General features: G+C 34.6%; 1 protein-coding gene across 1 annotated transcript; it reads right to left on the reverse strand.

Moving 5' to 3' along the window:
* Window positions 1-1083: 1083 nt before the first annotated feature.
* Window positions 1084-10942, reverse strand: LOC128892678 (sodium-independent sulfate anion transporter-like). Its single transcript, XM_054153219.1, has 5 exons — window positions 10265-10942; window positions 6184-6379; window positions 5876-6096; window positions 2462-2606; window positions 1084-2338 (listed from the first exon to the last, which is right to left on the reverse strand). The coding sequence occupies exons 2-5, from the start codon at window positions 6356-6358 to the stop codon at window positions 2163-2165; spliced, it is 717 nt and encodes a 238-aa protein (XP_054009194.1). The 5' UTR covers window positions 6359-6379; window positions 10265-10942; the 3' UTR covers window positions 1084-2162.
* Window positions 10943-12846: the final 1904 nt, after the last annotated feature.

Raw genomic sequence — 12846 nt, forward strand, 5'->3', positions numbered from 1 at the left:
CCCCCCATTTCCGGCTCCTCCCCGAGTTTTGGGACACCCTGTATATGTATAATATTTGTTAGTGGAACGAATTTAGTGATCTCACAAAAACTGCACCATGCCAAGTCGGTAGGCATTCTTGACTGTAAGGTGCCAGCAACTTACTAATTAAGTAAACAGTAGGTGGAAAGAGGATATGCTAAGTGATTAAATAAAAAGTAGGTAGATAAAGAAAAAAGAAGAAAAAAGAAAGATGAACAGTTTGTCCAAGTTCGTTTGGCAATGTGAATAATCCTCTTTGCCCTAGTTTCGTTTTGAGAAACAGAGAGGGTCTCTTGAGGTTCCTCCTTGGTTATTAAATTTGAACCGTGTACAACCTAAAGGAGCTCCATTAACCCTGGAATACAACACCTAGACATGAACTCGGTAATACTCTATCGGGAAACTATGTATATCAGCCATGAAAATAACGAAAAGTAGTCTTGACACGTGCCAGTGAATAACATAACAGCTTCGAACAAGTTGAGATCATGCTGGACGATTAAAGTAGCAGCTCTTAAATAGCTAAAGCAAAAATTATTAGAGAATGGAAAATCCCACTATAGTATACCAAAGTTAAAGTAGAGTCGAAATGTTGTACGCTTTCGTATGTATATTTAAATGCATGTATTTTCACGTCCTTTCTGCCTTAACATTTATTATATATAGTGTAATCCCGATAATTTGGCATACTCGGGATTTCGGTAATGCAGGATTATCAAATATACCGAATTATTGAACTAACCCAAGATGGCAATTTAAAAATACGATCACAGTTAATATAATAATTCAATCGGTTTACAACAATAAAATAAAACATAGAATATAGAAATTATAAATAATAAATTATATTAATTTTCTGCGACTATTTAGTGGTCTAATTTCACCATCATCCATAATCACGTAACAGTGTTCGGTAATAAAGCAATTACATCTTTCATCATCTAATCAATTAATTGAAACATTATTTGAAATTAACTTCAATTTTAGATGTTAAAGAAATATTTTAACTAAAATAAACATTTGATTTTACTTAAAATCAATTATGAATTGAAATTAAATTTAATTGCCATACAAAAGTGAGGATCAATTGCCAATTTAATTAAAGTGTGCTCGACAATGTTACGTAAATGCCACGTGAACGAATGGCGTTTGTGGAGAATCTAACCCGTGATAATTGCTAAATGTCGTTTAAAAAACACGATTATAGCTGAGTTTTGTGTGTCGGATTATCTGAATTTTATTGTATAACTTTACATGTCGCCAAACCGAAAACGAATATTGTAGTGTTTACACAAGATGTTAAGAAGAAAGGGTTCAGACTAGGGGTGTGCGGGATTCCCGAAAATATTCGGGATTCTCGAGTTTATGAGGGATCCCGAGTTGATTCCAGATTTCCGAGAATACACGAGATCCCGCAAAAATCCGGGATTCCCGAGAATATACAGGATCTCGAAAGTGTTCGGGATTCCCGACAATGTACGGGATACAGAATAATATCTGGGATTTCCGAAAGTGTTGTTATTCTTGAAAATTTCAGCAATCCGAATGTACGGTATTTCGAAATTCCCGGGAATCCCGAAAATTTACGGGACCTCGAAATTCTCGGGAATCTCGAATGGTTTCGGGATCCAGGAAATTCATAGGAATCTCGGATGTATTCGGGATTCTGAAATTCTCGGGATTCCCTCCCGATCTCAGGAGGAATTCCCGTCCCGACCGGGATTCCGTACACCCCTACTTCAGACCCTTCAGGGCGGATAGTGCTCGTGAAATAAAGGGAAAAAATTCTAATAAACCCCTACTATTTTTGGAGTATTAATAGAACATCAACAGAAGGAATAGTAAGGTCCGTCGTTTTTATATAAAAAAATTTGCAATCAAAGGCGAGTAAATAGTGAAACTGATAATAATACCATTTATAATACCGAAAATAATTGTTTATATCCATGTCTAGTAGGATTTTCTTCCTCCATTTGACCAGTACTATTTGCTCTGAAAGTTCTAAATCTTTCTTTTAACATGTATTACTATTTATCGTTACCGACTACAACCAAAACACAAGTGTTACTATAACTCATTCATTTCGATTAATACGAACGGATCGCTACATTTGTTCCACCAATTACTTACACAGTTTTAACCTATACCGTACCAAAAGCTTTCGCTATCGCCATATGCTCGATGGTAGATACCACTGGAATGGAGAAAAGCGTCGTTCCCATCGCCGATACCGTTTCCACAAAATCATACGTGTGATTTTTGTGAGTAATCGAGAAGGGTGGTGGGCCAAACGGTGGCAACCCTTCGCCCATCGTTCCTGAAAATCGTTACCAATTCTCTTCTATCGCTTCTGTTCTCGACGATTGACGATTGACATCCGCAACAAAAATTTCAAAAAATTGATTTCGCGGCAGATGTAGAGTTCGATTAGTGATCTCACCAGTTAACCTGAAAGGTTCTTGTCCGTTCGCGTAAAAAATATACGCTATAGTTGTCCCTACGATGACCACTAAAGCGTTACGCGCCAGAGTCACCGCCCACGCAATCTTTTGTTGCCACGTGCCAGTTCGTCGTCCAGGTAAATTCTTGGGAATATTTTAATAGAAACATTAGATATTTGGAAGTATATCGCGTTCTTTTTATTCTTTCAACAACGGCAGCCGTAAAACTAGAAACTATTTAAAATGTCGGCTAAGTTAAACAGTCGGCAGAGTGGACTCGCGGGCGGTTGAGAATTATAACACCTGGCAAAAAGTTTTCCGCCAAACGCAATAGTACAAAATCGTACGAAAATACTGTAATTATTTAAACGCAAAGTGCTGTAATATAAACATAAAACGAATGGGAATGTTAGCTCGGTCTAATATAAAGTAAAAACGAAAAAAATAATTTCAACTTTGTTTGATATCAAAGAGAAAATAATGAAAGAGCACAATGGTACTTGGAAAAAGTAATTGTCCATATTGCAATCAACATTATTATTTTTAATATTTTCATTAGATAATATTTTGTGACGTTTACATGTTATACGTTACACGTGCGGGCATTGAATTTATTAATTTGTCACACTCTGGCAACGGAATTTCTTTTCATGATTTTGTTGTCCCTTGTGGTTGTTTTTATGAATAAAATCCTTCCATATTGTCCATAAATTTTCAATTGGATTAAGATTTAAATAGTTTTGTACTGCCTCGCTATGGTGGGAACTTGTGTTGTCATGTTGGAACATAAAATCTTCGTAATCCTCGGACCATTTCTTTAAACTAGAAACCAGAAAGTGCTCCAAAAGATGAATGTATTTCAGAATTTGTATTTTAGATAAAAATGCAAAATTTTCTTGCACCTTTAACTGACATATAACCAATCCCTCTCTGCTTAAAAGGTATCTCTGCTTAAAAGGAGGATGCTCAAAAACCTTTTGGACTTGCTTGAAAACGAAAAATTTATGCAAGACCGATTACAGAGTCACCCACGGAGCAAAAAACTTTATCATTTTTTCCTAAAGTGATGAGAAAGTTCCTTTAAAAATGGGTGGAAACTTGTTAAACTGATAATGGTCGTGCTCATCTATGTATGTATATCTTATGGATTATCGTCATTTTTTTCAGATATTGAATCATATTCGAAGTAATTAGTGAGGAAACTAGCAGGAACATCAACTGAAGACTGAAATCCAGTATATACAGGGTGTTTCATTTAAATCGGAGTAGTTTAACATCTCATGAGGGGATGAAACTATCGGAAAAATGTTTTCACGAAAGTTATTTGGTTCGAAGGGGCAAATTGTATGGAGTAAATAATTTTGTTGTAAGTGAAGTGGTGGGGGAGATTTAAAAAATAAATTAATTTTTTTTAATGGCAACTTATACAATTTTTATCCATAATAATGTAGCATTTGTTTAGACAAATTCATGAACCTACATACGTGGACATTTATTGTAACATGAAGCTTTATATTGGACGTTGCATTTAGTAAATATAACACAACATGCCAGTCAATCGAATAAAAATCTTTTTTCCCTTTTTCAAAATGTTCCATCTTTATTCGACTGATTGCCGAATTGCGTTAAATGTAATGACTACAAACTCCAATTTAAGGCATTCGTCGATTTTTGTTTGAATTGGATGCATTCTCGATTGTTTGTCCTTGCTACGAACAAATACCTTTTTACAGTACATTAAATATTTCCTCTTCCAATAATAAACAAAACTTAAAATTATTTTGTTTGTTTATACTTTATGTTAGACCGATTTAATATCCTCATGCGTTTTATGTTTGCGTTATAGCGTTTTGTATCTAAACAATTGTAACTTTACACAATTTCTTATTACTGCGTTTGGACGAAAACCTTTTGCCAGTGGTTATACTATCGCTATACTTCAAACTTTTATTTGTAATTATTTATTAACGTAATCAGTAAATATTTACGATCAAACAATACAGATATCGGCGACATTCGAAAAACACAGGGTGTGTACTTCTTACGTAAGTCGTTGTTGAAGGAATATAATTATATATCTTTTCGAAAACCGAGTAAACGACCGCGATTAGGAGAGATCGGGGATGAAAGTAATAAATTGTAACGTTCACTGTCGTTTTGTTTCGTAATTTTAAATTCTAAAAAATTTTTAAAATAATAATTCACTAAAGAATATCGCTTAGGAAACGACGTTCTAAATGAGAATACCTCTTTAAGGTAGAATCGATATTACGCGCGAATCCACTGACTGAACGCAGAACAGCGGCGATAGATAGCAGTTGAGGATAGTTTAACTCTTTGCACTCGAGGGGACACTCAATCGCCATTAGTTTTTATGCGGTAACTCAAGTGGCGATTAAGAGGCGACAAATTGTTTTACATTAGATTTCATTGAATCCCAAAGCGTTGATAGCAAACATGTATATCTTTTGCAAATTAACTTTTACCTAACACCTGCCAATACTATTTTTCGGTTTAGATCATATACAATCAGTGTAAACACTCTTATTGCGCATGTTTATAAACGCATAATTTCGTATAGCGCAAAGTATATCTCCCCGATCAGTTGATAATGCGTTAATATTAAAACTTTTCTTTCTCTTTCTTTTTCTGTTCCGATAAATTTTGCTGTTGTTGGTATCCTTGTTATGTAAGGCCTTTAAAATATTTCCACTAAATCATGTTAACAAAATTACAAAATTACCGAAATTAATAATCGTTTATATTGGATGATTGCATAAGTTCGTGCCCGATTTAAAAATGAAGTTCAATGTGTAAAATTTCAAAGAATATGATTTTATTAATCAATTATGTAGTCGCCATTCTTTTTTACGATCTAATTTTGCACGTGATATTATAACCTATTCAGTGCGTAAACCAAACCAAACAAAAACAATGGAGTTGTCATAGCAACGTCTATGACAATCGGGTACGAACTTATGCGATCATCCAATATTACACATCAATTCGTTAGGTTCATTGAACACGAAACATTAAGGGCGGTATACTTTTATTTTCAGCCAAAGAGTTTTCAAAATATTTCTACCAAATCATATCGCAAAAATTTCATAATGATATATTTAGTATTGAATAATAGAAGTTAATATTATAATACGTTACGTTAGTTTGCGTGGAAAGTGATTTTATGTCAGCTGTGTGGAATTCGACAAATAATCGTAAAATCTTTTGGAGTTGCTACTTTACCGCTGGTGAAAATGTCGTCGAGTACAAAGTGTTAATCATTTCGCAATGGTATCTCTACGAATACTTTGGTATCTTTGAAACGTGATTCGAGTAGCATTCGAGTAGTCCCCGTAGCCCGATTCGATCGATATTTTAATCGTAATCGCGCGATCGTTGAGATAATACAATACCTTGAGTGCAACCAAGACAACAACCGTTCCGATGCTCAACACCGTGTCTTGGTATCTGATCTTATCGAGATTCCTGAACACTTTCTGCAAGGCATCTACAAGATCTTCGCTTCTGACGGGAATACCCAACAAAGAGTTGAACTGCGAGGCGGCAATGTTGATCGATGCGGCCGCCGTAAAGCCAACAATTACCGGCAGCGAAATGAAATTTAATAAGAAACCTGAAATCCACGGTTCACGTCGGATTCGTTTCATTGCTCCAGAAGATAGATCATCTAAATAAATCTCCATCGATCCGATCCACTTACCCAGGTGAAGCACCCCGAGAGCCGCGATGATGCAGCCTTTCAAAAAGGCGAGTAACACGGCTATATCGGGACCGTAATTTGCCACCAATGGCTGTACCATTGTTGCCATGATAGCTGTAGGCCCGATGGTAATGTTCTCGCACGAACCAAGGATAATGTAGATGAACGACGCCATGAAGGATGCGTACAGTCCATACTGACGATAAAGAAAACAAAATTCCGCGTGAGGCTAAAACGTTCAACTTACTATGGATAGTAATAATAAATTTTATTATTATAAAAGGGTAATAATTACTTGTCGTGTATTTGATCCAAGTGATTTGTTTTACAAAATGCGATTCACTCGGACCGCGGTTATTTTGTTCATGTCATTGAGAAAAACTACGTGTAATAATATTTTTCCAATCATAGAGATGTTTCTATTATGCTGTAATTATTTACAAAACTATAGTAGTAGTTCTTATTAAATATAACGAAACTAACTATTTATAATAAATGTATATACCTTAGAAATAGGCTATTACAAGTCGAATAGGCTAGTACGAGTCGAATATCGGCCAATTTATCAATAATGTTTCTACGAAAAACACGTGGACATTAGTGAATCGAAGTTGACGCAGGAAACATTTCCAGAAATATATTTGTTTCCGATCTCTGTGGCTAGAACGTAAAATTTGATTAGCCGTAATAAAGGAAATCAAGAAATCGAGATCTCGAGGAGATCTATTACTTGAGGCAGTATTTCTACCTAGAAACTTTGAGAAAAACGATTTTTTGATTTTGACATTTTCTTAACGTACAACATTCCAAAAATATCCTATAAAAATTTCCAGGTAATCCGAGAAAAATTGACGAAGCTCAAATGTTAATCAATAAGTTATCCATTTATTATGGATTGGAAATTCGACGTAATTATAAATCCATAGAAAAAATAAAAACTGCAATTTGGGCCACGTATTGTCACTATAATTCAACAGATGAACATCTGCATCATAATAAATGCGCGACTGGATCAGACTCGTGTGATTGGCACCGTGCTTCTGCAAGTGATACACAGGAGTCCTTTAAACACAGTTATAAGTCTCTCCCTAAAGTTGTCTTGTACGCTACCAAACCTATCTATGAAGATCTCAGCACTTAAAATTTATTAGAGAATGCGTCTGCAGGCTTACACAAAAAAATAATGGAAGTTGCTACCAGTTAATGTGAAAAATCAGTTAAAAAGTAATATCATCTGGATATATTACGGTAGAATTAACGATCTACATTGCGACCGGCACTTTTTAATGACAGCACATTTGCCTCATCAATGATGTTACAAGCTGTGGGGGCATACAGTTGACCAAACGTCCATTTATACAGAGCGAAGGAAGACGAACTCCGAATTCAGAAAGTGGATTACTGCACACAACAAGCAACTCGCGAGGCGAGACAACGTCGTAAACAGAAGCAAATCGGCATGTTGGAAGCTACAACTGCTGCAGAAGAACTATTATATGAATCTGGAATATATGACTTACTCTAAGTTGAATAAACTAACTTTTTATTTAGCTGTAAAATATATCTAAAACTTTAAACTCGTTTTTCTCAGATTTGCATTTTCAAAACGAGTGACCACTATATCTCGGAAACTACTAGATCGATTTAGTTCAAACTTTTTAGGCTTATTTTTGAGATCAAAATCTAGTCTTAATCGGGAGCTTTTCTTTTTTTTTGCCAAGCTTTTATTTCACAGACTTGTTAACAGAGATAAAAAATTCCAGCCAATGGATTTTAGAAATAAGAAACCAATAACCGATATACAGGTAGGCTTCCAACAGATAAACTGTCAAGACAAGACTCGTATGAGTCTTCTCAGGTCGTATTAATTAATTTTTAACAATCAATTAATTTGTGCTCTCTAAAAGTATCAAGAAATCATTATTACTTAGCAGTCAGGAAATGTTAGTTCATTGCAAATGGATAATCTGATAAAATTTGCTATCTTTTATTACACGCTTTTAACAAAAGAAAAGGAAAACGTGATAAGCACGTTATAAGTTCGAAACAATGTTGATAAAACTTATCAGCAATAAAATAGTAGATGTTACGTAGACGTAACTCTGAAAAATATTAACCTCGGGTTTAGCAAATACGAAAAATCCCATTCGTTCAAAATTGTCACATTTTCTCAACGACGTCTTTTTTTTTTTAGCAAAAGTAAATATTATGAGAATAATTTGTTCTATTCCACTATACATATTATTTCCACTAACATGTCTGTAAACTTCAGTTTGGGAGACATTAATCTAAGAGTATGCCCCTTCAGAAAACAATTATTACTTGATTAAGAAAACAATCTATGACAGACATATCAGTTATCTCATTAACTACTGGTTACAAAATGTTCTTTAACTCGTGTACTAATACCATCTCGTTACATCCAAGCTTACTTTGTTATAATTGCATCAACCATTAATTTCATTGATGTCAATTTCTGTGTTATTTTGTAAATATATTTCAAGATTGTCTGTAAATGGTATATACTCATTCTCTGTATAAATTTTACCAATATGGTTCATAAAAGTTATCGAAGGGTAAATGTCTAGGAAAGACCCTTGGGGAGTTCATTCGTTGCGACTACAATAGGAGTTGAAAAAGAATGACTGGTCTTAACAATTTGATTTCTGGCAGATGAATAGCTTTTCGATAACGAAATATTGTGAACGAAACTCTAGTAGATTATAAATTTGTAACTGTTTTTGTTACTTAATATAATACTTATTTAGTATAAAGAACGAACGTACTGTAAATAATATATGTATAATATAAATAATACACAGTAAATTATAGCTATAATTCGTCTAAATTCACTCTAATTTAGTATTAGGTTGTCCCGAAAGTTTCTTTCGCGAGTTGCACTCAATTATTTTATGTGGTCGTGTTTATATAAATAGGCAATCTAATTTCACAGATATTCATGTTGTAACAATAATGGAGCAAAATGAATCGTGCACAATTCAGTAATATAACATAAAACATAAACTATTGTGCATGTATTACTTATTAATAAAGCGAAAGAAACTTTGGGACAACCTAATAATTAGTCTAAAATCACTAAAAAAGTTTTCATAGACAACGTTTCATGGAAACCCATTTTGACCGACTTTTTGTGCCACCGATGTATTTACATTGTCAGAGACTCATATTAATATTTGACTCTATAGTACTTTATTCACTATTGCAATGCACATCTGATCAGCATTAAATTGTAATATTGGTTGTTGTGTAATATGTGAGAACGGATCTTCTGTTTAACAAAAGTGCAAATTTTATTTATTTCACATATCGAATTCACGTATAATAAACAATTTACTAGGCAATATATTATTCCTGTGTCGTGTTGATATTTGGACACTCGATACATTTCCATATTCCTTACAATTCTTCACCTTAGTAGACGGTTACGACTGTTTATTACAAAATATCTGTTATTGTTTGAAAGTCGACGTGGTCATTCATAATTTGTACTATGGTGAGAAAACGCAAAAACTCATCCTTTGATGTGCGACAATTATCGTGGAAAAGGAAAATTTGATCGAGAAATTAATAAAATTTGTAATTTAATTGAGAGTACTGTGATGGATATTGTACAGAGATATAATTTCAAAGATGGGATAAATGAATTGCTCAAAAAGGGAACCTAACAAATTTGTTGACTGAAATAAACGTAATATAGCCAGAAAAAAAGTCATGGATTACCTGGCCTTGCGTTAAGTTCTGAATTATTTGAAGAGTCAAATTCTGTGTGAAATGAATTGAAAAAATTACCAAACGTACTTTAAGACATACTTAAACTACTCTGACAGTTAAAAAGAAATTAGAAAAATTTGTCTTTGAAAATATAAATCACGAAGACTTAATATTTAACCTTGTAACGCGGTTTCTTTAGTCGAATCATTTTTCTCAGGCGTGCATGGAACGGTATAAGCTTCTGTAACGGCAGCGCAATTATTATACAATATAGTACGCGGTACAGTTCCTGTCGATCCGCAGGTATAAATCCATACTGCTGGGTAACCATTGTTACTCTTGAGCTTACCTCAGGACTTAATCCAGCGACGATACCGTAAGCGATACCCTGGGGAATGGCAGTCAGGCCGACCGTGAAACCTGCCAGAGCGTCTTGAGGCAGCCATGCGAGTTTATAGGTGGTCGCCCACGAAAAAACTGGTACCTTCCGTTTTGCGTACGTACACAAAGTGTCTCTGGTGCACCAAGTCACTTGAATCACAAAAAAACGCAGGCAATTTCGTTATTTCTCGAAACGAACTCGCGAGCATCTTGTCTGACCAGCGTAGTAAAAAATGAAGGAAAATGAGTTGCAATAAGAACAACTGAACCCAAGAGGAAAGGTAGCCACTTTGCATTTACAGTGGAAACTAGTGAAAGGAACAATTAACTTGTATTTTGTTTTTACATTTCGTTGAAACCGATACTTTTTTATTCAAATTATCCCTGCTTATGTGTTACTTTCACTTTGAGGGCTAAGGTCACCGTAGAATTTTGAAAAAATCAATTTTTTTTCTTTTTTAAATGATATCTTTAAAATCAGGTACGATAGGTTTTATAACGTGGAAAAATGTTTAAGTGTTTATTACATAAATAAAGTAGTCACGCCATAACGTGCCTAACGTATCTGCAATGCCTCAGTCATCGAATGAATGGAAAATAGTGAGTTTTTCCTGCCATTTAGGAAGTTGTGTGTAAAACGTGCAAATTTGTCATTTGCAAATTTGTCAAACTTACATTTTTAATTGCCTGTTTATTGACAAAGGTCATATAATTAATTGTCGAAATATTTTTGTGATGCGTTTATTAGGAATCGATGTAAATGAAATGGTAAAACTTTGTGCCTTCATGAACCTTCCATAACCAATTTATCACTCATTTTACGATGAAACTCTTCGCATGATTTCTGACGCAACAGAAGTTGTTTGTAAAAAAAATGACAAATCGCAAAAAGTCTTGATAACAGAACTACCGGAGAGATATGCTCTACAAGATGCAACAGGTTTAATTCCGATTGGTCAAACCATCTCGGTGTAATCGGCGAACATACCTTAAAAAAAAAAAATAAAAAAAAATATACATGTCGAATTGAATAAACTACTCCTTTTCGAAGTCGGTTAAAAAAGCAGAGAGACAGTAGCGCGAAAAGTAAAGTCTAATTGTAAGTCTGTTGAAAACTTCAATTGCACTGTGTGATGGAATATGGGGGAAACATGATTTTTCGTCGATACGTGGATTTGTGCTGCTTATCGAATGGTGTACCAGGAAAGTGACAGATATTTTCATAAAATCGAGGAACCGTCTCGTACAAATAGCAATGAAAGTTTCAATACTGCAGTCTTGTCGTCGATCTCCAAATTAATTTCCAGTGGCAAACGTTCACTTGATATTGCCGCAAATATCGTTATATATGTGACCAATGATGGGTTGTCAAGCATACTGCAGATTCTGGAAGCATTTGGCATAGCGAAGGGGTCAAATTGCTGCAATTGTTGCGCTAACGCTGACGCGAGCCGCGTCTGGTTTTCGGAGCGATCGCTGACTGATATTGCAAAAAAAGTTCTGAGTATGTTAATGGGAAAGGTCGGCTGTGTAGTGAATGCGTTGCAAACTAGAGATAAATCAAACATTTCTATCATAAACTCTTATGTAAAACTTTAAACGCGTTTTTCTTGTAAACATGTTTTCCAAAATGGCCAAAGGCATAACTTCAACAGACTTTGATCGATTTACTTGAAATTTCAACTGTAGCTTTAAAATGACATCGTCTACAGAAAAATGTAGGGATTGTATGTTTTGTTGTACTGTTTAAGCTATAAACAATTTTTCATGAAATTTTTTTATCGAACGTCCATAACATTGACAAAATTCGTTCAAAAATTCCCTACGTCCTAAAATTGTCTCGAATATTATTATTTAATTTGGAATATATTAGACATTATATAATAGATATTAATGTTCCTTGGAAACAGTTATCACGAAACTTTTATTAGAAAATGTTTTAAGAAGAAATTTAACCACATGCCTGTATTACAACATACCTTTACTTGACAATCTAAATCTAATACATACAGAATATAATAAGGAAACAAGACTTTCAAGACCAATCAAAAGTTTCAAAGTGTACCTACATTGTACATAGAAGTGCCTGAGAACTTTCTTCTTGCGATGCTGAGCGTATCTGTTCCCGTTGCACAAGAATTTCTATTTTTATTTCACATAAAGTTTATTCAAAATAGACCTTTTATTTTGGAGGACTTTAATTTTCAAGACCTTTTATTTATCCGTTTTCATCGGAACTTCTTAATGCGAGAACTTTTCTTATAAAAGTTCCGTTTCAACTGTTTCAAAGGTACCTATTGAAAAAGTTTCATAACGGTTCTGGTAAAAACAATTATCTCGATAGCTTGTACCAAACTCGTAGAAATCGAGTGGAACGTAACACATGCTCCTTGGAGAAGAACTATACAGGGTGTCCCAAAAGTCGGGGAGGAGCCGGAAATGGGGGGTAGCTGTGACGATTTTGAACAACAATTTCCTTTGCAAAAATGTCGGATGGGGCTTCGTTAAGGAGATATTAAACGAAAACCTCGACCAATCAGAGCGCGCGTA

The sequence above is a fragment of the Hylaeus anthracinus genome, unplaced genomic scaffold, assembly GCF_026225885.1.
Source record: "Hylaeus anthracinus isolate JK02 unplaced genomic scaffold, UHH_iyHylAnth1.0_haploid 14024, whole genome shotgun sequence".
In the NCBI taxonomy this organism is placed as follows: Eukaryota; Metazoa; Arthropoda; class Insecta; order Hymenoptera; family Colletidae; genus Hylaeus; species Hylaeus anthracinus.